Below are 23,358 nucleotides of genomic sequence, written 5' to 3'. Positions count from 1 at the left end.
CAACACAACTCACCACTACACTGCCGTTGGAGTACCGTGTACCGACGCAGTGCCCCGGACTGTAAACGAAGATTGTATTAAACAAAATTAGCATTATCGAGAAATTTAATCTGCATTGCGCTGAACTTTAAGTCGCTTAGCCTTTTCCTGGCCCAGGCTGCGAACTTGTGGGGCGGGTGGGTTTTCGGTGCTTGGAGCAACTAACGAAATAAAGTTGTATGCCCGTAAACATACCACTGCGAGTTCCAGTTCCGCATCCTACAGGATTGCCAACGTGTCGGATGCATAATAATATGCAAACGAAGCTGCGAAGCTCGGTGGGGGTGGAATCGAGGGTGTCGTTCGTAGCCGCGAATCGGAAAGTCTCCGTCCTCTGCGGACCTGTCCGATCTAGGGAATGTGGTAGCACTGCTGCCTGCTTCGTTGCTTCGTATTGCAATATCCGGTGCGCTCACTCACCTACCACTGTTGACCCTGGGCTGGGTGTCAACTCATGCTTTTTGCTGCTTTGCCTAGCTCCTGATAGTTCCGTAGACGTAGATGCTACGGTAGACACATTGTAGTCCGAAAGATTATTCTTGGGCTAAGTTCAGCGGATTACATGATTCGAATAGACGACGGTCAGATTAATACGTGTCGTTGTGTTGCTTAACTTCGTGCAACGATATTGCTGATTGTTGCCGTTAAAAAGAATGATTTGAAATGCAAAGAAAACAAGCATGTTTATCTTGTGATCTTCGTTACGATGTGAAATATAATAATCAATCGTCTGCAGAATATAAGCATCCACAATGTTTCGAGATTTATTTTTGCTTCTTCATAATGTTACAATGTTATATGATGGAGTTTAGTGAAGGAATTAATAGGATTTTATAAAAATATTTCCAAAATGTTACGTCTTGTTTTAAGATCTTTGCAGGAGAAGAGATTTCGGGTGTACGGAACGGCTTTCCTGCCGAATGAATACCAGCGAAATTGTTTGCAAACATCACAGGGCCCCAACAACTATTATTGTGACCAATTCCTCCACTAGATATTGGTGACATAGCCTGTCATACCGGTACAGTAAACTATAATAGTCTTCAGTCAAGGAAACGTGGATATTGACAGTGGGTAAAACAATTTCTTACGTGTACAAAACCGCCCCTAAGAATTGAGACTCAACAGAAGCCTCATAAATTTCAACAATCGATCGGAAAAAAAACGCAAAGTGTGTACCGTTGCGTTTTGCGTGTTCTGCGGTTTAACTGCATTTCGTTCAATCAAAGATCACACGTGTAACGGGGTTTCCTATCGACAGATGGGTTGGTACAAACTGCATCTTCTTTTTCAATGCTATACGTGAGTGCTCTTTACCAATCATGCATACTTATTTTGTCGCCTTATTTTCTCAATCCATTTCTAAGTGATCCATGGCAAAATGGTGCCGCAACACTATTGGAACGCCGTTTTGTTTCCGTCTTTTACGATCGTTTGTTTGCTGACCAAATTGTTTAATCGTCTTGTTTTGCAATGGTGGGAAAAATCTCTTTTCAAACCATACGGCAGAAAAGGCACTGTCGTTGGTGTGATGGAAAGTAAGCAGGAAGGGAAAACGTTGGGTGGGGGAGGGGGTGGGTAAACGATCGCCGTCGGTGATTATGGGACGATCAGAGCTACACAAAGCTATCGACAATCGAAGATGTTCGTGGCGTTTGATCGTCACTAGTACGGGGTGCATCTGCAACGTGCTGTGAAAAGTGCAGCAAAGCTAGCTGCAAACATAAATCGATCTAATTTGGTATTTTCTCTATTTCTTTTTGTTCCCTTCATGCCCTATCCGTCCTGCTGCTGTTTCGCGTCGCACCATTCTCTGGGTCGAAACGTCTGTGGGTCGCTCGGTTGGCATTGCAGGAGAAACAACAGTTAATGAAGATTTACCACAACGGCTGGTGGCGGCGGCAGCAGCAGCAGCATCGGCTGTTTCGCCTTCCCCGATAGTGCTACTGGGGCAGCAAGAAGACCATCAACGGCAGAACGCACGAAACCAACAGGAGCACCGCCAAGCGTCATCAAATCAATCTCGGTCGTCATCAGCTTCATCAGCGTCAGTGTCATCGTCACCGGCGTCTTCACCTCACTCGCGCACATCTCCCTTGTCCCGGCTGGAAAGGCGGAGGGTAAAGCGAAAATCAATCACACGTACGTCGCTGTTTAACCAATCACCGGTGGCTGGACTGGCAAGTAGCGCTATTGCGGCTGCCCTCGAAGCTGGCTCCGTTGCAGCCGTACCCGGCAGCTCTCCCGGTGGACTTTTAGGGCTTTCGGCAAATCGTCGGGTGGCAGAGGTGCTGTACAATGGTCGATCGCTTGAAGGAAGCAATGGTGCAGTGTTGTTGAGCAATAATCAACACGATCGCAGTTCCGACGACGCACAGAACGAAGCGGCCAGTGACGAGGAGATTGATAGCGTGATACAGACGAAGAAGAAACAGAGCGTGCAGAACAATCGTTTTAGCGTTATCAATACTAAGCTCCTTCAGGAGTATCAGCAACAGCGGCAAACAAAATTGCAAACATTGGACAAGATGCTGAGCGAGCGAATTTACGATCGGAAGAAGTACTTGAACTCTCCCACCGGAAGCAGTGGTGGAGCCAGTGCGGTCGGAAGCTCCACATCTGCCAGTGCGTTCTACGAGAAGTATCGCAATGGTGCATCCGGTGATTCCGGCGAGTCTCAGCTGAACCTGATTAAGAACGGTACGGCCGGTGGTGTTGGTGGTGGCTCCATCGGTAGTCTCAACGGCGTTAGCTCCAGTGCCCATCTCAGTGCAATAGCGGCAAGCATTATTAGTAGTAGCAACGGTAGCAATAAAGGTAGCAACGTTAGCAATAACAGTGAAGAAAATGGCACACTGTCGCTTCATGGTGGCAATAACAGCAGTAGTAACCAAATTAGTACCAACAAAAATGGTAACAGTGGTAATAACAACAATAACAATAGTAATACTAATAACAACAACATCAGCAGTGGCGCTATCGGACTTGCGAATAATAGCAACAGCAGCAGCATCAAGAGCGAGCGGTTCAGTCCTCCAAACAACGATGCACAATCGATGGCTTCGAGGTAAGTCTCTTCATTGGCTAATATAAGTTCTTACAATCGTTTGATTGTTTGATTGTCTAATATGTCTTGTAGTAGTTTTCCCCTTTACGTCTTTAGTTTTTCTAAATATTTGTATGACATATTGAAAAGAATAATTTTGCAACAGTCAACTGACAAGAGGCATATAAAGATGAAGATGATAGTGTTCGATAGCCTACCAATGTTCCTATTTTCGCGTGGACTAATGCTTGTTCTGTTCAACCCAACATCCGTCGCACATGCTAACGACCAATGACTTGTGCGAGGTGCGAAAGGAAGGTGGTATAAGCCGGCGCATGTCTTGCTACAGATTTATTCTCTCCTCATGCCAACCGGCTATAAATGTGCCTGTCTTGTGGCTGTCCACGTCTGGCATCAACTTTCCTCGACTGGTAGGTCGTTGGGATCCATACGAAGTGCGCTCGAACCTGCACTGCCCTGTGCATTCGAGTTTATGCTTTTTCCAGCAACCGGAGCTTATGTCGTTCGGAAGCAACTCAATGGAGCTTTCTGTTAACTGAGTTACGCTACCCTCCGTATGCTACTGTCGTCTTTCGGTTCCGCAAGCGTGCGCCAGCCAGTGGCTGGACCGATCTTGCGACGACAGTAACATCATTTGTCAGCAAAACGTGTGGTCCGGTGATCGTGTCCGCCTCCTGGATGCCGGACGAAGACAGCGGGACGGACAGTGGGTACGGTCGGTGGTTGGCGACTGTTAAATTTATGACTAATTTGATTTACAAGTTTGACACGGACATGCGTGAAACGACCTTTCCGGTGGAATGGAGAGCGCACAGAACGCTCGAACGCAGGCTGTGCGTCCGAGTAGCTACTGACGGGCGGCGAAGTCATCGCGAGCGATGGTCATGTTTGATTACTTTTACCTTTCCCTCAACAGTTACTGTATATTCACTATGTGCGATGTTTGGTAGTGGCACGCGAGAAGGAAATTCATCAAGAAAATTCCAAGGTTGTTTTATCTGTGCACCGATTTGATCTGGTCAGAGGAGTTACTTCTTGAGGTAGCAGATCCAGTGCCAGCTGCTAGCAGTTTGTTAAGTAGATGTTCATCATTACTCTGTTGCAAGTGCTAGCAAAGGACAGGAATAATTTATATGCAATTTAAATGCTTTGAGGTGTTTGAGAAGATTAGACAACGTAATATTTTATAATGGAAGCATTAACTTAAAAATACCAGCAATTATTTAGCAGAACGACAAGGGACCAATTTTGAATCGAAACAATTTTAACTTTGAATTGATCATTCAAAGTAATACTCGATAAATCCCTAATTTTCTTTCCTAGCTGACAGCTCTAGCCAACACAATATAGCGTATCTTTGACGTTAAATCGTATCGATAAGCCGTGCTAACCTTATTTGGATCATAAACCGCATGAAAATGCCCGAAAATAGTGGACAGGTGTAATTGTTATTCACGGTCAGTTTGCATGACCAGTTTACACCGCGCAGAGAAAGGCGCATACCAGAAGGCGTTCGTCAGAAAAAGAAATGGGTAAAATAATTAGTCTCCGTGCCCATTGAGGCGTGAATTGAACATCCGGGGAACCGGGAGTGGGGTACAACATCCGCGTTGGGCACTGGCGCAATGGCGACATTAAGTAGGGACCACGGCGTAATTTACGAAATAGTCACGATGATTGATCCATGCTGAACCGTTAGAGCTGGATCTGTTTTTCTTCAGTTCTAATTGGCCAAAAGGTTTGTCTCTTATTTGTGGCACGAAATGAGGTTCATCGTCTAAAGAAGGTGAACGAAGCACGGCACGGTCGCTATGTTAATAGGCATTAGGCCGCCGGGAGGATTAGTGAATTTGTCATAAACATCAACAGCAGCTATATAATCACGTTTTATAGCGCGAAACATCTCGCCGCCGCTAGGACGCTGGTCACCATCGTTGAGGAACTCCACGGTACTAGAGAGGGGCTTTATGATTCGATCATTCGTTTTATGGCAGTGACATTTTATGAGTGTGTGGCTCTAAAAGATGCTGCTATGTAGCCTTCTAGTACACAGCGTTTTGTTTGTTGTAGTAGTTACATAGTAGTTGAAGTGCATTGGGTCAGATCATATAGCGTGCAGACGGTCAAGAAGAGAAATCAAAATCCAATCTTTTATCACGAAAAATGGAAAAGTAAAACAGCTTTCAATCGATCATTTAGATTTCCTATGAAATGAACTTTTAATATTACATCTAGCGTGGAATAATTTCGTACTATACTGTCCCTGGTACATATAATTTAGAGTAGGTGAGGTGTGAAATTTAGCACCATTTTTGTTGCGGTACGAAAGTCTTCGAAACCACCCGCCACGGGACGTTGTCACACGAACCGTAACGAACCAGAACCAGAGGTTGACACGTAATTAAAAGCCTATCAGACCTGGTGGTGAAGCACGATGACGGTGCTTCTCGTCGAATCGTATCGCACGGTGTCACATTCGCTCATCAGTCTCGGTTATTGAACTTGAGTGGTTGATCGTTAATTTCATTAAGCTGTTTGCTTTCGGGGTTCGGTGAGGAAGCGCTCCTTGACAAATATGGTATTGGGGCTATGCAGGCAAGAACATGGTCGAGAATTATGGTTTCTTCTTCCGTCGATCGTTGCTGAAGAAAAGCTTCTTTTTTTTTTTTGGTAACTTTGGTAAGTGAGTTGACAGAAGAAAAGGCTTTCGCCTAAGGTGCAGCTGCATAAGGTGAGGGCTCCGTTTATTACGCCAAGGGGGGTAGGGGGGGGGGGCAAAATTAATTTCCATCATCTCGTGTATGTCCCCTTTGCATGCTTTGGTCTGTTCTACCAATTTGCAAGCCTAAGGCCCGATCCATGTGTTTACCGTTTCCGATTTTTGCTTGTGTTTCAAGTTTAACGATGGTTGCCGGTGGATGATCGGACGCAGTCCGCGGCTTACAGATGTAATTAGTCAAACAATTCATTCTTCTCCCTTGCTCATTGAACTTCATTGTGCCGTTTCCTTTCGGTTTTGTTTTCTTTCCATGCACCACGCCAAAGGTCGCGAAGTGTGACACCATCGTCCTTCTCTGGGACGCCACCACAGACGATGCACACAAGTGATGCCGGGTTCTCCAGCAGTATTTCTACCGGCGGATTGCTTCCGTCCCCGAACTCCTCGTCCGGTGCGGGGAATTCCATTGAACGGACTGAATTTCAGACGCGAAATTATTCCGATTTCATGCGCAGCCTGGCCGCCAAGTACAACAACAATAACAACACTAATGAGTAAGTTTTACCTCTTATAAGGTTTGAAGCAGAACGGTAGGGGTAGTTTTGAGAAGATCCCAGAGTTTTCTTTCTTTTACATGATCGTCAGTTTGAGTAAGATATAAACAGCCCGTCCGTACGTATTTATCAAAAAGATATGAAAGATTTATACAATAGTTTGATGAGAGAATCGATTGTATCTGAAACACGTTGAAAAGCAATCTTTATGCAATCGGTTTTCTTGTTTAACTAAATCTTCGTTTTCATTTTCCTCCCTTTCATGCATGCAGTGTATCGAGTATGAAAAATTCTTTTCTTGAACCAAAAATGCGCCTCATTCAACCCAAATCGTACATGGAGCGATCATTGAACAGTAAGAAAGGCAGCCCTCTTACCTCCACTCAAGTAAGTAGCTGTTTTGTGGAATGTGTTTTCCTCCTTCTGTTGTCCGTGTCTAATTGTTTGCCTGTTGATTTTGCACCCTCAGGTACCTAATCCAAGTATTATGACGTCGTTGTTTTCGGGTCTTCCATTCCAATCGGCCGTCTTTCCACCACTGATTGATATGAGCAGCACCCAGGCATTGGTTACGCTGGTAAGTTATTGGTGATTTATTACAAGATGTGTTTCGATTCTCTAGCTGGCTGATATAGCCGCTCGATTGAACTGACAAATATGTTTACATCTCTTTCTAACTTACCTCGCCCTTTTTTAGGCTCGAGCTGCAAAAGACTCTGAAGTACACAACATTCTGAAAGCAGATACGGGCGGTGGTCTCAAGAAATTATCTTCTCTGTCGCGTGGTAACTCTCCACCACCGACAGCCACACTTGGAAGTCATCATTTCCCTTCGCCCTTCGGTACGGGTTACCTGCCCCGATTACTTCCGAACCATCACCACTTGGCCAGTTTTCCCTCCCAGTCCCCGACGCTAGCAGCCGCCAGTGGTCCACTGAAGTCTCCTTCGCGAGCGCCCGAATCAACTGCCCTCGTTTCCACCTTCCCGCTCGACCTAAGCGCCTCGACACCGTCGGGCAGCAAGAGGATAAAGCTTTCGCCGACCCCTAGTCGTCATCAGGAAACATCACCAGCGCCCAGTTCCACCAACAGCCAACCGTCCGCAGATTCGCTCGATCTCAAGCCGATCCGGAAGTGCCACGCACGCGTAGAAGAAATCAGTGCCTGGACGGTGGACAACGTGTGCGACTTTGTTGCCAGTATTGATATCTGCGCCGAGTATGTACAGGTAAGCTAAAAGTGTCATCGAACCTCGATCGCGGTTGCATCGCTCGAACCTAACGGGGATCTTCACCGGGTTCACCAATACCAGCGTACGGTGCTCGCGATGAAGCAATAAAACTAGTTAGTCAATTAGCTCACGATTGAAGCCCGGCCCTAGGACTTGACGGTCGTCTCGTGTCGTGGCCGTATAAGGCGTCCGCGGGTGCCCGGGTGCAGCGCGCTCTAGTGCATTCTGTTTTGCTGCATCGAACCTATCCCGAGATGCGCACCTGTCTCGGCATGACTTGCGCCGACAGGTTTATTTGGCATTTTTATGGGTCTCATTTAAAGCTGCTTAAGACGTTTTCTGACACCTTTTGCTCGCGGCTACAGCAAACGTACGATGCATGTTCTTGAGCTTCTTCTCGATATTTTAGTTAGGCGGTGCTAGTGGGAACGAGCAAGTAGAAAGATATGCACGAAACAAACCCTTATAGCACTAGGGAGCGAGGATTTCCTTTCTTATGCTACGATTGAAGTCTTTTATTAGCTTACGGGAGCCGTACATAAAATGCCGAATATCGGCGGTATAGCGACAGCACTTGGCGACGATACGACAAAAGCACGATCTACTGCCACATGAAATTTATCGTGACACAAATGCGCAATCTTGAGAAATTGTTCGTGATGTAGGCCAATCCCTCGATTGATCCATCCGAATGCTTGTTTGCCCGAGAGAGGCATGAAACGATTTGTATTTCCCATTTGTTTAGTATTTATGTTTAGCACGTTCTAATTCGTTCCCATACGAAATCGGAGATGCTCTCGGATTTTGCAACACTTGTTTTTCAATTGCACTTGCAGCATTCAATCGAGAAAGTGGTGTGAAACAGTTTTAGAAGTAAGCATTAGTCTTCACAAAACGAAACGTGTGTTGCACTAACGAAACTTCACTTGAGACGATGTGCTAGAAAAACAAAACAAAACCCATAACAATTCTAGCTTTTTGCAGTATATGATACGTGGGGGCACATTGGATAGAATATTGTAGAATATTCAATTTTGGTAGAGCCAGTTTTAAACGGGCAAAGTCTTATTTTTAACCTATTGTCCACCCAAGCGATCTTAACCCATAATATTATAAAGATTGCCACTTCTTCCTCTTTCTCTCTCTCTCTCTCTCTCTATTTCTCTCTTTGGCTTTCCATCTTTTCCCGATGGTGTAAGTCGGGGAAACAACCACTAACATCACTTTATAACTTCATCTGCTTAGTGTCGGTTGATTCGACAGGAGCGGAATGTTATTCATTCCCCGTATCCCATCGTCATTGCATCCCTCGGCTACGAGTTTCACCCCTTTTTTTTACGATCGTAACAGTATTATTACCATTATACTCTCATTCGTACCGCATTTATTATCGATTTGTAAGATTAACATTCGCTGAAGCGAATGAAACCAATACGGCTGGGGTCGTTGCGGCAAGCGCACGGAAGCAAAGTGGTGCAGCGCAGGAAAACAAATATACTTTTCCACTTTGCTCCCGCTCTTGTTCACTTAATCTCTCAATTTAAATTGTATTTTAATGCTTTTGGTTGGGTTGCCAAGGCCCGGTAGATTTCAATATGAGTTATGAGCATGCAGGAGACTAGTGGCCACTGCAACGGCCCAGGTGCTTAAGCAATTACATGCTGCTGAAGTTAAACGTGTTTGTGTTTATTAGTCTCGTACAAACGTACGTATTAAGCTGTTGCTTAGTTTACTAAACTCGATGCACATTGCACTATTGAGGTGAGTCTATGGAGATCAGAAGTAGTAAGAGAGAGAGAGGAAATCAGTAGTTTAATTAGTTATTATTAGATTGCAGCAGGTGTTACTAGGGAGTTGCATTAAAAAAACACATTCATTTGTTTATTATCTGATTGGCAAAATTGTAGTCAAACAATATTTGTTAAAATTTGCAGTACATGTTTTCGTGTTCTCTCAACGCACTGTGAGTGCAAAGCGATTGCGGAAAAATTTAAATAATTAATAACTGGCGGCACTAGGGGATAAAATTATGAAGTGATAATTCACCTTAATGACACAGATCGTGTGTTTGATTTAGTTTGTTATCGTCGGCAGTATCTATGCAATCATACACGGGGAGACTGGTTTGACGGTGTTAATTATTCATTTAGCCGGGGTCGGAAATTTGAATATTAAATTTTATGAGGCTTATTAGTGACACACTATGGTGCAAGTGCCCCGGTGGGTACAAACGGTACTGTTAAGGACCGCTACACCACCATGAAACCTTTCACACATTCTACTGGGTACAATACTGGGCTGTATCGAAAAGATCAACGACTTGGGACGCACCGTTTATGAGGATTTCAATTAATCGACTAATCGGCACACTTTAGTAGGTTTATGTGTCTCATTATGTGGAACGGGATAATGGTAAATTTAACAAATATGGGAAACTTCATATCCATATTTTATGTCTCCATATTTTGAATCTTTAATATGTTCGAGCTCCAGCAAAACTGCTATAATTTATTAGAGGATTTTCTAACCCCATAACCCACGGAATAGCAGCAATGGTAAAGGATTTTATCAATCAACAATAGCTCTGTCAGCAATGGCTGTATTGGTTTATTCCAGTACTCGCAGCCCCGGTGCAATAACGTGTCTATATCTGACCGCGAACATCCTGCTCGTGGGAAGTGGAAGCCGTTACTTTGACCATATACTCTGTTCACCGCACAACCTCTCGCTTGCTCTGCACGAATCCAGTACAGGTCAGCGGTGGTTGTGCAGCGGTACACGTTTTTCAGCACGTTTTTCCCGCTTCCATTTCCTACCGAGTGCAACAGCTCCTCGATTCGGTATCAAACAGCTTCCAACCAGTGTGTGTTGGTCCAGTAAGGTAAAAATTATGATATCATCTAGATCGGAACCCGCTGCAACGCATTCCACCGTTGGTCTGCTGTAGGGACCTATCAGCTGAGCGGCAGCGTACATCGCCTATCGTATCGCCTGTCCTAAAGCGAGCCAGAATGTTGCCACCTTTCCAACAGGTTGTCCGCTAGTTTTGCCGGTAGCTAACACGGCAGCATATTTCGAGTATGCTGCAGCGAACTCTATTCAAGTTGTGCACACGTTTGCTCGATCCAGTTCTGTTTCGTTACCGGGCAAGCTGTCCTCCTCCGCATGTGCACGACGACGACGACGACGACGGCGACATGGCAAGGCCATGGCGTCGTAGTAAACAAATGACACTTTGGAACTCGGAAAATTGGATCCTGTCAGCAGGGCTCGAAACGGTACGCGCGCGGGCCCTTCGGCGTTGTGTTGGCACCGTGCCGGTGCGCGAAGATTAATCGGCGAAGATTAGCGCCTGCACATGATTTACAACTGGCACCTGGATAGGCGAATCGCACGAACCGTCCCAATGGTTGAGAGCACCGGAAGGAAACACCGAGAGACAATTCACCGCCATCCGCGGTGTAGATCACGAACGTCCCCGGACGCTAGGGTGCAATGGCGGCCAGGGCGCAAACTGGGCAATTGGCGCGTATACGCCTGGGCGCTAGCGCAAACTGTCAATCGTAATTATCGCGTGAGCATGAACACAAATCCCTTGCGCTCTTGTGACATGTGTTCCTAGCAACAGACTGGCAAGCGTTATGCGGTGAAGGGTTGACTTACGTTCAGTGTTAAAAGCAATGCAGTGGTGTGAGGGTGTTACACCATGTTTATCGAACAAAGTTTTAAAATTGAGATTGAAATATTTTCGAAAGTGATAGAACAAATATAGCGACGATTGTCAATAATATCTTGTCAATGTTTCTCAAGATTTGATATTAATGGGTGATAAAATCATGTATAATTTGACAGTATTCACAGCATTCGTCGCAATAATTTTCAAATGATTAATAAATGTCTCATAGTTGTTCGAAAACTGTCAGATATTGTCTTCGTACTTGCTCGTACCAAGACCCAGGAATTAAGGTGAACTTATCATAATGAAATTATCGCTCATTGCCACCAAAAACCTACGAAACAAGTGAGAAATGAACTCATTATCTTGTAAAATGAATATTCCACTCTTTACTACCCCATAACCGAAGCCATTACTGCTGGTCTGGACCCTACACTTTCTCCCGGGCATTCGGACAAATGTGTCGTTTGTCGTTACCCCTTCTGCCGAGCACGGTTTAATTCAGGCGGATCTCAGGCTAAAAGGTTAAACAGCGGAAAGCGATACATTCCGGCGAACGTCGTATGATTCGATTCGGGGCAGAGAATTAGATCGATGTGTTTTTGAACGGCTTAGTTAAAGGTGAGGCTGTGGTGTGGGCTTGCGTGTCTGGGTGCGAATGCAGACGAAACGTGGAAGAAGAAAAAAAACTCATTTCTTTCACTGAGCAGGGATAGAGTTGGGGTACAAAAAAAAAATTGTATAAAAAGACACCTATTGGCGCACGGGGACGGAAAAGGGCAAGAACAAGATCCACCAGATCTCGATGTCACGATAGATGTCATTGATCCCGTCTCGAACTATGGCCACGTCGTTGATCGGGAGCAACCCCTGGCAGCAACAACAGCAGCAGCAGCTGGGTCGAGCTGAACCTGCTCCAACATCTTACGGCGTCGCGCTGCTGCTAGGGCAGGAAAAGAGAAGCAAAAACCGAGAAGAAGAACAAGTTCCGTCCGGGTTCGTCGCTTTTGAAAGCTCCGCTAGATCATTCGATACAAGCGGCGGTAACGGGCGGGGAAAACGGGAGGGAGGAATGGGAAGTAGATGCAGCGGCAGTTCAAGGATAGATACTGGTGCAACCCGAGCATTTGCTGGGGCCTGGGGTGAACCTGGGTGGAACGAGAACTTTGATCTCGTTTTCAGAGCCTTGCCCGGTTTTCAACGACTTTGCACCACACACCGTGGCATTCTGTCGCGGTTTGCCTTACCTGTGCCTCGGCTTCTAGTTAGACAAGTGTGTATGTGTGTGTGTGTGTATCCGAGACGGTTTTGTTTCTTTTTTTTTTTTTGGTCGCCCTGTTCAGATGATCATCATCAGCATCAACATCAACATCATGATCTTCATCGTATGCTTCGTGCGGGGAAGCCATCGCCATACACGGAGCATGATCCCGTTTTACCGTTGACACTGCACCCTGCACTGCGCTACAGACCTCGTCAATGTAGGCTCGAACTAGTCTCGTTGCATTCCTGTTCTATGCGGCCATATCGAGGCGCGGTCCGCGAGATGCCAAAGATAGAGTTCAGCCGTGTGACGCGAAAAATGTGATGCGAATCAAAACTGGACGTCGTTCCCGTAAGGCGACCTCGGGGATGAACATTAGCGCTCGTGGCAACAACCTGCCGTCGAGACTCGGCGACAAATTAGGCACGAATGCTCATCAAGCATCATCGAGCGGCCAATCGGGCCAAACAGTACCGGGAATGGCGGCGTAACTATCTTTAGCTGGCCTCCAAAGCGTCGAACTCCACTGTTAAACTGGATTTCTGCCGAAAAGATCGCCGGTCCGCGCGTTTCGCCGTCGCACATTATTTCCACACGCTAAGCTTGCTGATCAGTTCGGGGGACTCATTCACAAAAGATAAAAACACCGGGTTGGCCGCCGATGGCCTTTCCTGCCACGGGTGTTTAGATGTTGTGGATCTTCGTGAACGCTGACCGTGTTATTTTTGTTTTGTTTCACGGGATTTTAGAAACAGTTTTATGCAAATGCTAACCTTTTTCGCTATTTATTGTTAACCCGTTTGGGTTGTGGTCGGTCCCGTGCTCGATTGGTTTGATATGCGAACGATGTCTGTTTTTCGTTGCTTGTTTTTTTCTTTCTTCTGTTGTTGTTGCTTTTGTTCTGCTGGGCGACGCTTTCAATGGCTCAGCTGGATGGCCGAATTCGCATTTGGCCCCCCTCCGCTATCGGTGGGTTTGAATATTGAACGGGCGACATCGGTGGCAAAAATAGTCGTGAACCTTGATTGGGATCAACAGTTAGTTGAAATTAGCGAGACCGTAGAGGGGAGTTGTGGAGGATGCGGATAGGACCGCACTATTATATTCTTCGTAAATCCATCGGTTGTACCATGGCCATTTTTTTGGTACGGGTTCAAAAGTATACGAGCAGTAATATGGCTGAGAATAGACTAAAGAGACCTTAGAGATGAACGTGTTTAATGAATGCTCCATTTGCTCTGGACGGCCTAAACTCTGTAATATAATCTAATTAGCTCGCCTAAGGCAAACTATGATTTTTCAATTTATTCAGCCGATTTGAGCACGCTTCTCAAGTGGATACGACGAGACGTGAATATAAATTAAAAAAATTTAAGCTAACTCGCTAATCTTCCAGTTTCTCTTGAGAACATTGGCCAGTTTCTAGCCACCTAACGAACCCTTGATAAAGCAAAGTTGCTGAGCGTCACAATTAGAACGATCCATGGGAGCCCACCAGGATTACACCTATTTGTTGCTCTCCAATATTAACCTATGATCTTTGGGGGGGTGGGTTAGATTTTTTTTCTCCTTTCGACGCGTAACGCAACATCTCATCCATTATGCATGAAAGGCGTAGTCGTAGTTTTGAACTTGCCAAATCAAGAACTGCAAAACAAGATGGGAAAGGATAGGCAAGAGCATGTGGCGGGGTTGCGTGACCGGTTATGTGTCGTCTTTGCGTCCAAAATAACTCCGATGTCGATGAATAATTCAGCAGCTCTCGAAATAAATTCTACACACCGCGGGGCGAGAACAGGTTTCCCTGTAGCCTCTGACCTAGAAGCCCAGCGCACAGGTGCTTATGAGTTCTTGGGCCTGATCGCAAGCGGTACGGGCCTCGATGGGATCGGAAATTCCACAGATCCCAAATCAACCAATCTGTTGACATTGTTGTAGCAATACGCTCACAAACTCTCAGCTTCTAGAACAAGTGCTCGCGCGCTTACCCCTTCCGGTCGTAGACCATCTGGGGTCCGGACAAATCCTGTCCGCTGCGTTTGCGAGAGGTTAGGGCGAAGCTCCAATTTCCGATAACCATCGCGCGCTTTCCGAAGCAATCTTTGCACCGTCCGTAGGGAGCACATAAATAGACAAAACATTTCCTGTTATTAATTCACCATCTACCGCTTCCCACTCGAATCAGAGGTTCGATTCGCGGTGGTCTACCAGAAACGGGCCACCGGGAACTGGGATTAGTTCTCATTAATTGGATTCGTTACGCAACACTGCCATCACTCTCGGAAAAACGCTGGGAAAGAAAGGTCTCAGCGTTCGGAGGCCTTTTCATGCGAAGTCGTCACACTCGCGCGTGAATGGTCAAAACCACCGTCAAAAGGTCGACAGTACAAAATGGTTGTGATTTGTTTTAAAAATCTAATTGCCTTGGACAATACGTCGCGGGTGTAATGTGCCGCGTAGTATTTTGAAGAGGGAAGGCGGGGGGGGGGGCGGGGGGGATTAGAACGGTATTGAAACTATGAGCTACGAAATGAATTGAGCAATTCCCTTCCGACACCCTTCGTGGCAGGTGGTGGCAGCTGGAGCGAGCTGGGGTTTTGGGGTTTTTCACAACCACAACCGGACAGAGAAGAGGCTGTGGCTTTTGCGTAGCCGTTTAAGTGGCCAGCATCATCGATGATCCATCAAGAGACTTCTGATCTTGCTACGATTACCGTGTGTAGTGTGTATGTAGGATGACGGGGGGGTTGGGAGAGAGGATGCTAGGAGGCTAAATTTTGGGCAATTGAGGCTCGGTGGAGGGCAATATAAAAACAAAGCAAAGCAGCAGCTTACTGCAAATGTAGCTGAAACATGCACACACGAGGGCGCGAGTGGGAAAAAGAGAACAGAGCTGAAAACAGTACGGTTCCTGGAACATCTGTTCTGTGATTTTGGAGAATTCGCCGGAATGCTGGTGGGAAAACCGTTCGCGTCTCTGGGAATGTTATTTCAACTACGTCAGGTGGTTGCCATCAGCTTCTGACGCGGACCGTTGCAATAGAGGAAATTTGTGTCATGTTTCGATGCTGGGCGGGTTGCGAATGGAGGTGTTTGCAGATGTAATTGTCGTGTTCATATTTCATTTTATGGATTGTATGAACTCTGGTATATACGAAGTGGTCTAATACAGCCGAAGAGAAGACATTCTGCCTCAAAATATTTGTGAGTAAAATAGAAAAGAATGTTCGTTAAGAGGAATGTTATTCTTAATCGTAAACACATTTTTTACCATTAATCATTACTGAACCTGATCTGTAAATCACGACAACAACTAAAGTCGTGCGAATTAGGCAAAAGCTCCATGCTCTTCTTAATTTGCAACTCTTCTTTAATTGTTTGTTTTATTTGTAAACTTGAAGTCTCGATTATTATATTGCAAGCTCCTATTTGTTCCAAGCTTACATTGAACTTCCTGTTGCAGTCATGAACAATAGAAGGCAATAGAGCTGACCTACGACGCTACACATAGTATAAGAGGGCTGGCAATAAAGTAAGGTCTCCAATTTCTTTTTTTCATAGAAAATGACATTTATTTACAAAAAGCGATACACCGTTGGAAAGGCCAAGGTCTTGGCTACTTTTCTACATAATCGCCATTTTTTTCGAACACCTTGCGCATCCGCACGATGAACTTGTCTATGCCGGCAGAATACCACTCTCCGTCCGCCTCGCGCAGCCAGGTGTCAGCTGTTTCGGCACCCATCGGGCAGAAACTTTGTGATACTGCAAGTTGTTCACAAGGATATGACGGATTTTTTCGCTGCTACACACTCCTCCAAGCTTCTCTTCCAAGTCCCTAATTGTTGCACGGCGGTTTTTGAGCATTTCTGCCTCCACTGCTTGAACAATCGCATCCGAGACCGACGGTCGGCCACTTCTCTCCTCGTGGTGAACATTAGTGCGCCCGGAATTGAACTCGCGGCTCCACTTACACACGTTTTTTTATGTCCATACGCTTTTCCCCGTAAACTTCAACTAGTTGACGATGGATTTCAATAGGTGTCACCTTTTTCGCACTAAAAAAACGTATTACAGAACGCAATTCGCACTTGGACGCTGACGCGAGGGGTACCTCCATCGTTGACGGCTGCTCCGCCAAGACTGAGCGGTCGGGGAAGCCTCACCCAGCAGCAAAGTGGTAGTGGGGGAACCAAAGAACACGGCGGTGTTGCAGCGTTGGAGACCTTACTTTATTGTCAGCCCTCGTAGAATAAGTGCGCATAGCTGGTTCACTACAGCTTTAATGCTATTTGTCAAGATTGGCTACCTTCTGGGTTTCTGGGCCTTTTGACGTGCCGGAGTGCGTCTGTTGCACTTCTTGCCATCGTTGCTTGCTAGATTTGCACCGATATGCGTCGATGGAGAAAAAAACGGAGCGAGATTCAACGCTTCTGAGTGCCTTTCGACGGAAAATGCAGTTCTCGTTTGCACGCCAACATCAATTCTGCCCTTGGCTAGAAGGGAAGGATATGGCAGAATGAAGGAAACTAGTCTTAGGTTATGTACGGTGCTCTTTTTGCTTAGAGCTATTGCACACGGTCAGCTCATCCCAATCCTGGTCGACCCATTGTCAGCCGTGCAAGGATCCTCAATGCCTTGATGTTTAGTTTTTTTGTCTTTCAAAGATTCGTTTTTCTTTCATCGGCTGCGATCGAATCGATGCGATAAGGTGATATTTTCCAGGGCTATTGAAGCATTTGTGGGATGGTTTCATTCTTCGCGGTATCGCCTTAATGCACCAACCGATGTGAAGATATTTGTGACCGAAGCATCGTTGTTGGCGCTTGCAGTTGACCTTTCGTGAAAAATGCTACCGGGCGAGGAGAATGGGATTGGGCGATTTGAAGCGATCGCATCTTGAGCCCGATAACATCGTAGCGCTTGATTTGTGTAATGTCAAATACGTGTACTGGGTGTAGCTTCTTGAGTAGTAAGTCTTAGAAGCATAATAAAATAAATATGCAAAGGTTAGATATGTTTTAGCGCAACTAGAACTTGCTTGAACCTAATTGGAGCGTTTGACAAATTTTGACATAATCATTGAGCATGCGTGAGGAATTTTAAAAGCTTGCCTTATAACACACGGTCCCAGGTTTTGCTTTTGTTGTTCGACGATCGCACACATGCGCTGCCAGAACCAAACTTTCCTGCGGCAGAATGTCGAACTAACTGTTAATTCTTTTCCATCATCTGCGAACGAGAAGTTAATTACCGAAATGCGTTTCGACAGGTTAACAAGTGTTTTACTCTCACATTAATTAACCAGCGAAAGGCAAAGCATCGAAAAGTGCGAACACTGCGTAAAAGGCAGCTGAGGTGAGATGCACAAAACAAGCGAATCTTTATTCACATGGCGCTGTTGCTGCTGCACTGAACAGTGAGGAACCGCCCGAAAGGAGAAGCACCCGGTAAAGGGAGTGCTCGAGCAAATAAAAAAAATGAAAGGACCGTCGTCTTCTTGGCCACAATCGCGAATGCAATCATTGCGGAGCTAAGCTTCATAACCGCTTATTTGTATCCTTTCTTTCCTTCGGTGTCTGGCCGTGTTTCGTTTCATGCGCAGTAAAGGAATTGAATTGCATCTCTTCCGACGCATGCCTCGAGAATTGCGCACCCTGCTGCAACTAATTAAGAGCTTAAGAAGTGCTGAAGCTGAAATCCGATTGCGCTGAACGAAACGCGACCAAATCGCGGCCCAATGAAGATTGCACAAACGTGCACATCATGCTCGCAAGAACGGGCAACGTTAGAGCTTCAACACAAATCGGTTCTCCATTACGCATCGATAAAGTCCTTTGCAGCAAGTCGGTTGTGATTAACTTTCCCATTTTATTGGTCGTGGATAATGAGAAGAAAGAAAGAGGAACGTTCGAAGTGCTCAGCTGCCTCGAAAGTAAAAGGTGCTCCAGTTCGGTGCTCGATGTAGTTGTGGTGGGATTTTCGGCCAAAGTTTCGGATCCAGATCCCGTTCCCAGTTTGGCAGTTGCATGCATCTTCCCCGGTGCTTCCTTCGATCGAAGTTGGACGGATTTTACGAATGTCCTCGGGCGCCTCCACAATGAGGGGCAATGGGAAACATATTATTAACATAAAATTGCAAGCATTCTATTCGCGGGCTTTTGTTGGATTGAGTGAGCTTTTTGATGGGTTTTTTTGTTTTTTTTTTTAGGTGTGTGAGTAGACTGGACGGGACTTTTGGCATTGCGAATGAAGGGTACGATTTTTATGGTTCTCCCAAAAAACAGTAAACCCTTACCACAAATGTTGCCCTCGCTGGTTTTCTATCGTTTACGACCGACGCCAGTCTGTTCCGTTGATTGTTAAAAAAAGGATATTTAGCCACAGGCACCGTTCTGTACAATTCGCTGAAGTCCGAAGTCGTTTTATGTTTTTTTTGGGGGGATTCGCCCAGTATGATTTGCGTCAGATTCCAGGACCCGTCGGTGCAAGGTCGATCGTCAATCTTCGAGAATCACGGGCTTCGCTTTTCGTGGTACGTTCATTAAAAATTCTATCGATTCTCTCGAGTCCTGCCTACTGCCGTGTACGTCAGTGACGAATGCGACGCCGAAGACAACATGAGATGCCTCGGGCCAAAGGTCTCGCCAAACTTGCCCCCACTGCGCTGTGGCCTCGGTGAGACTGAAACGCAAGATGGGAATGCCTTTTACCCGTACGTGAATCTTGGGTTAGCGGTACGACAAACCTGCACCGGAAGATGGACGTAAGGTAAAAGGATCTAATCAAGAGCGACTATCCGCTGCTGTGGGCTTTCGGGTTTTTGTGTAGCGTTTTTGTTCGTCCCTGTTCGTAATACGAGGAGGGCGGGAAGATATTCCAGGAATCCCGAAACAAACCGAAACCTTCTCCGCGCGGGGTCTTCGAGGTCAGGACCCGGGAGGCTCACTTGGGGTAGGCCTGCTGATGCTGCTACACGAGAGCAGCGCAAGAGCCCAACCGAAGACGACGCTGCACAGAGCACGGCAAATGTGTAGCAAATATTTTATTCAAGTAGCCGCGGGGATCAATTATTTCGCCCAGTGCGCCTCTATCATCGTGCAGGGGCCGATGCAATCGTCGCTTTTCGCTGGCTTCGAACACGGCCTTTTGCGCACGCAACTTGCTGCCCAAGCGTTGGAGAGGGCTGTTTCTTCGTTCCTCGTGCTTTGCCACCCCGTTGTGGCACACTGAGGGTGAGTGGGTTTAGAATGCATCGCGGTGCAGTGGGATGCGCTCCGGTGATTGTAATTTCCGATGAATTACTGCAGCATTATGCTTCCTGAGCAGCAGCAGCAGCAGCAGCAGCAGCCCGAACGATGTCCGGCTGAGCCACCGGGGAAACGGTGCTGCTGTATCGATATCATGCTGGTTTTACACCTTTCGCGCGCAATTTTGCTGTGATGGTGAAGGTATTTAAGATTGTTTTTTTTTTAGCATCCGTTGCGTGTTATAAGCTGTGGTGGTGTATGTGTGTATGTTTGTACGTGACCCTTTAACTTCTCCTTAACGCTTTATCCTAGAACAGGGAGAATGAAACGCTTCATGAAATTCAATGAAAGTTGATTGAATTAAGGTGTAATTTTGCTAATGAGGGTATGTTGTGCATGTCAAGATAAACCTGTGTCTAGTTTTTATTTCGATAAATGTAATATTTTCCTTATGGTTCCTAAAGGCCATCAGAACGTTTATGTAGCTCTCGAAGTCAAAGGTTATTTCAACGATTTTCCCGAAACCTAGGCTCGTTCCTGTATTTCCTTTTAGATGTGTGCATGCTCATCTTTAAAATTATTTATTTGAAATGCTATATATTTTTTTAAACTCACTCAACCGCCGCTAAACCGACCATTCGGAGATGCAAGCGTCTTCTGTTCGAAACTACCAAACGGTCTCGATCACGCGGTCAATTTAGACGTTCGATTCTAACCTTTTACGACCTCTAGAAACACACAGGCCACGGCTCGTTGGTAAGAACATTGGATGGTAGTGTGGTGTGCCTGGTGGAATTAAAATGTGCCCCCGAGCGTGCAATCTTCTACTGCTTGCCAGTTTGCACCAGGAGCAGCTTTGTTCTCGTGTCTTCCTTTATTGGCCGTTGCCATTCGCTTGGTTTGCCATCGGTGCAAAGTAAGTTCGCAAACAAAGTCTCCGCCTGTTGCGGAGGAGAAAACCGTGTGCGTGCGTGTGTGTGTGCTGTTGATGACCGGGACCGGGACCGGGAAGACTGCCGCTAGCGGGTTCATTCGGGCTTGATTGGAGCAAGCAAATATATTACACATTGCACCCGCTGGAAATGCAAACCCAGCGATCCACGGTTCTGCAGTTGATGGTGAGATTGGATAGGTTTGCTGTTGCTGTTGTTGTTGTTGTGTCCTACTGCAGTGGCCCCTCGACGCCTCGGTCGGTAAACGTTGCTGATGTCTGCCATGCTAAATCCGGCAGCCATTATGAACGAAGGGAGCCATCCATGTGGTCTTCCCTTTTTTTCTTATCAAGCTTCAAGAAGGGATCGATTTTCTTTTTTCCCTCGGTCACCCGAGCAGCTAATCTTCGCCACACACCTTAACCGTCTTACACGACCAACGGCCCTCGGATGCATCCATCAAACGCGGCAGCACTTCTTCGATGAGGCATAATCTTTTATGTGTATATGGCACAGGGTTTTAATCATAACAATTTCCTTCAACAACTCTCACCTCCGCTAAGCGACCTGGCGTTTAATGGAGCGTTTCGTTGGTGGTAAAGCGGATCAAACGATCGCTGCTGCAGAAGTACACGCTGAAACATTGTGTTGAGTGAATTGTTGTGCCGTAAGATTCCGCCCGGTGTGTATCGTGTTACACTTTTCGTACAATGTTGTTCGATATGGGATCAATTAGTTGTACAAATTTCAGCACATTTACAATGTTTGCGTGATGAATTTTGGGTATCTTTTTTTTCCCCGCACAGAGGTTTATGTACCTGTTTGCTGGTACGCTTTACCGGTGATGACTTTGTCACGTCCTGGTCAAATGGTTATTAGCGATGTGCTACAAGCAAGCTAAGGTTGTGGATTAAAAGTGTGGTTTTTTCGCGTTGTCTCTTTGCAACATTAACCTATCAAAAGCTCTCGGAGGAATGATTGGAAATGATGGTACAAGAATGCCACGGTGATGGATCTGCTTCCCATCGACCAATACCTATACGCACAAGAAGAGAAAGGTGTACTTTCCGAGGCAGAATGGTGCTTTATATCGGCAGCATTGATTTATGGCTTTTTATAGCGAAAACGTTGTTGCTACTTACAAAAGGAGAATAAAATGATTTTGAAGCAAAATTGTAGCTAACCTGTAGCGGTGTAGGGAAACGACCGCGTAAGTGGGGTCGGGTGATTAACTGCCACAAAGGAAGTGCACCGGGGTTGGTATCGCGGAATGGTAGATCGATCGCTATAAGAAAGAAGGGATCTCAATCAAAAGCTGATTGCCCTGTGCTACCACATGTACGGCCGTTGTTGAAGTTCTCAATGGCACAAGGGGCCACATTTGCCATCCGTCTTCACTAATCTGCCTTTTAACATGACCATCGTGCAACGTTCGATTAGGGGTGGAAAGTCTCGGGTAGTCTCTATCGTAGGTTGAATGATTAATTAGTACGCCAACCAAAAGCCATGGAACTAGGAATAGTCGATAGAGCAATGGAACATATGCATACAAACTTGACACACTGAATTGCAAGGATGCAAGGATTGTACTGGAGGTTGGAGTTTGGAACTATAAATACATCCGCGTTTCAATAATCGCTATCAGCGTTAAGACTGTGGTCGAACATAGAAAAAAAAAAACGAACGATAGCAACACAAAACGATTGTTCCACTCATCAAGACAAACAGGGCAGAATTGAATATGATTATTAAGATAATTGACGCGTACTCGCTGATGGTTAGCCAACGGGAGTGAGCTTGATTGAAGATAGAGCTGCCGTAAATCTCTTCAGGATCTGCATCCCACAGTGCAGTTGTGTTTTTTTTTCTTTTCATCCCGCTCCATTAGAACCACCCCCACGAGCCTGGCCCGAGGAAAACCGTTGTTTATATGTTGGCACACCAACACAGAATAGCAATTTGCAGCAGCCCACCTATCCTGATGCCAGTAGCCCTCATCACGGCCTCTGCCTGCCTGATAAGATTTATGAACGAAAGTACGCGCTGCCCCGTGGATGGTAAACGCTCGGTTCAATGAGTAAATCGTAAGCATTCAATTGCACAAATTGTCGGTTTTCGTAGGGCCAGCCAGCTCCTGGGCTGGTCGGGTTTTGAATGTGAATGTTTTACGCAACTGCCCGAGCAGAGCTTTGTGTTGTTTCCCAAAGTTGCGGGAGAAGGATAGGACTAGCTACTTGTGCTGGCAACCCTATCTGTGGATCTGTGTTTTTCCCGAGCGGTTGATTGAGCTCCGGAGAAGGCCATTTTTTAGGGGGCGTCTTTCCGGAGCACCACGGAAAGACGCCGGTTCGTCCTAGCAGTGTCGGTTGCCCCGAAGGAAAGCAAACAGGCCGGATAGCTTGGCAAAACGGTACTCCGCTACAGCAATCACTCATTCACAATGAACGAGCGCCGGTGTGCTGCATCTGGTGCATCGATGCAGTACACGAGTGCACGCGCATGCTATTTCCCCCCCATAATTGCTGCTGTCGGCGCGCGAGCGCGCGCGCGCTCGCGCTCACACACGGCTGGCCGTGGCTGGTGCTTGCACACGCGCACTCTCTTTCCCGCTGCTTGGGCTGGATTT

At 46.2% G+C, this 23,358-nt stretch overlaps 2 protein-coding genes across 2 annotated transcripts in view; both read left to right on the top strand.

The window, feature by feature from the left end:
* The window catches only part of LOC126565727 (60S ribosomal protein L38), a 205,588-nt gene that overhangs the window by 91,764 nt on the left and 90,466 nt on the right, over positions 1-23,358 (top strand). The window lies entirely within an intron of this gene.
* The window catches only part of LOC126564104 (probable serine/threonine-protein kinase DDB_G0282963), a 160,469-nt gene that overhangs the window by 132,663 nt on the left and 4,448 nt on the right, over positions 1-23,358 (top strand). Inside the window, exons 3-7 of the mRNA XM_050221037.1 lie at positions 1,894-3,106; positions 6,152-6,379; positions 6,652-6,766; positions 6,849-6,956; positions 7,077-7,607. Of these exons, the coding sequence (XP_050076994.1) occupies positions 1,894-3,106; positions 6,152-6,379; positions 6,652-6,766; positions 6,849-6,956; positions 7,077-7,607 (2,195 nt within the window). The remainder of the gene's footprint in view (positions 1-1,893; positions 3,107-6,151; positions 6,380-6,651; positions 6,767-6,848; positions 6,957-7,076; positions 7,608-23,358) is intronic.

This window comes from Anopheles maculipalpis, chromosome 3RL, assembly GCF_943734695.1.
Source record: "Anopheles maculipalpis chromosome 3RL, idAnoMacuDA_375_x, whole genome shotgun sequence".
NCBI classification, from domain to species: Eukaryota; Metazoa; Arthropoda; class Insecta; order Diptera; family Culicidae; genus Anopheles; species Anopheles maculipalpis.
The sequence above is the reverse complement of the archived record's forward strand: the minus strand, read 5'-3'. Positions and strand labels throughout refer to the sequence as shown.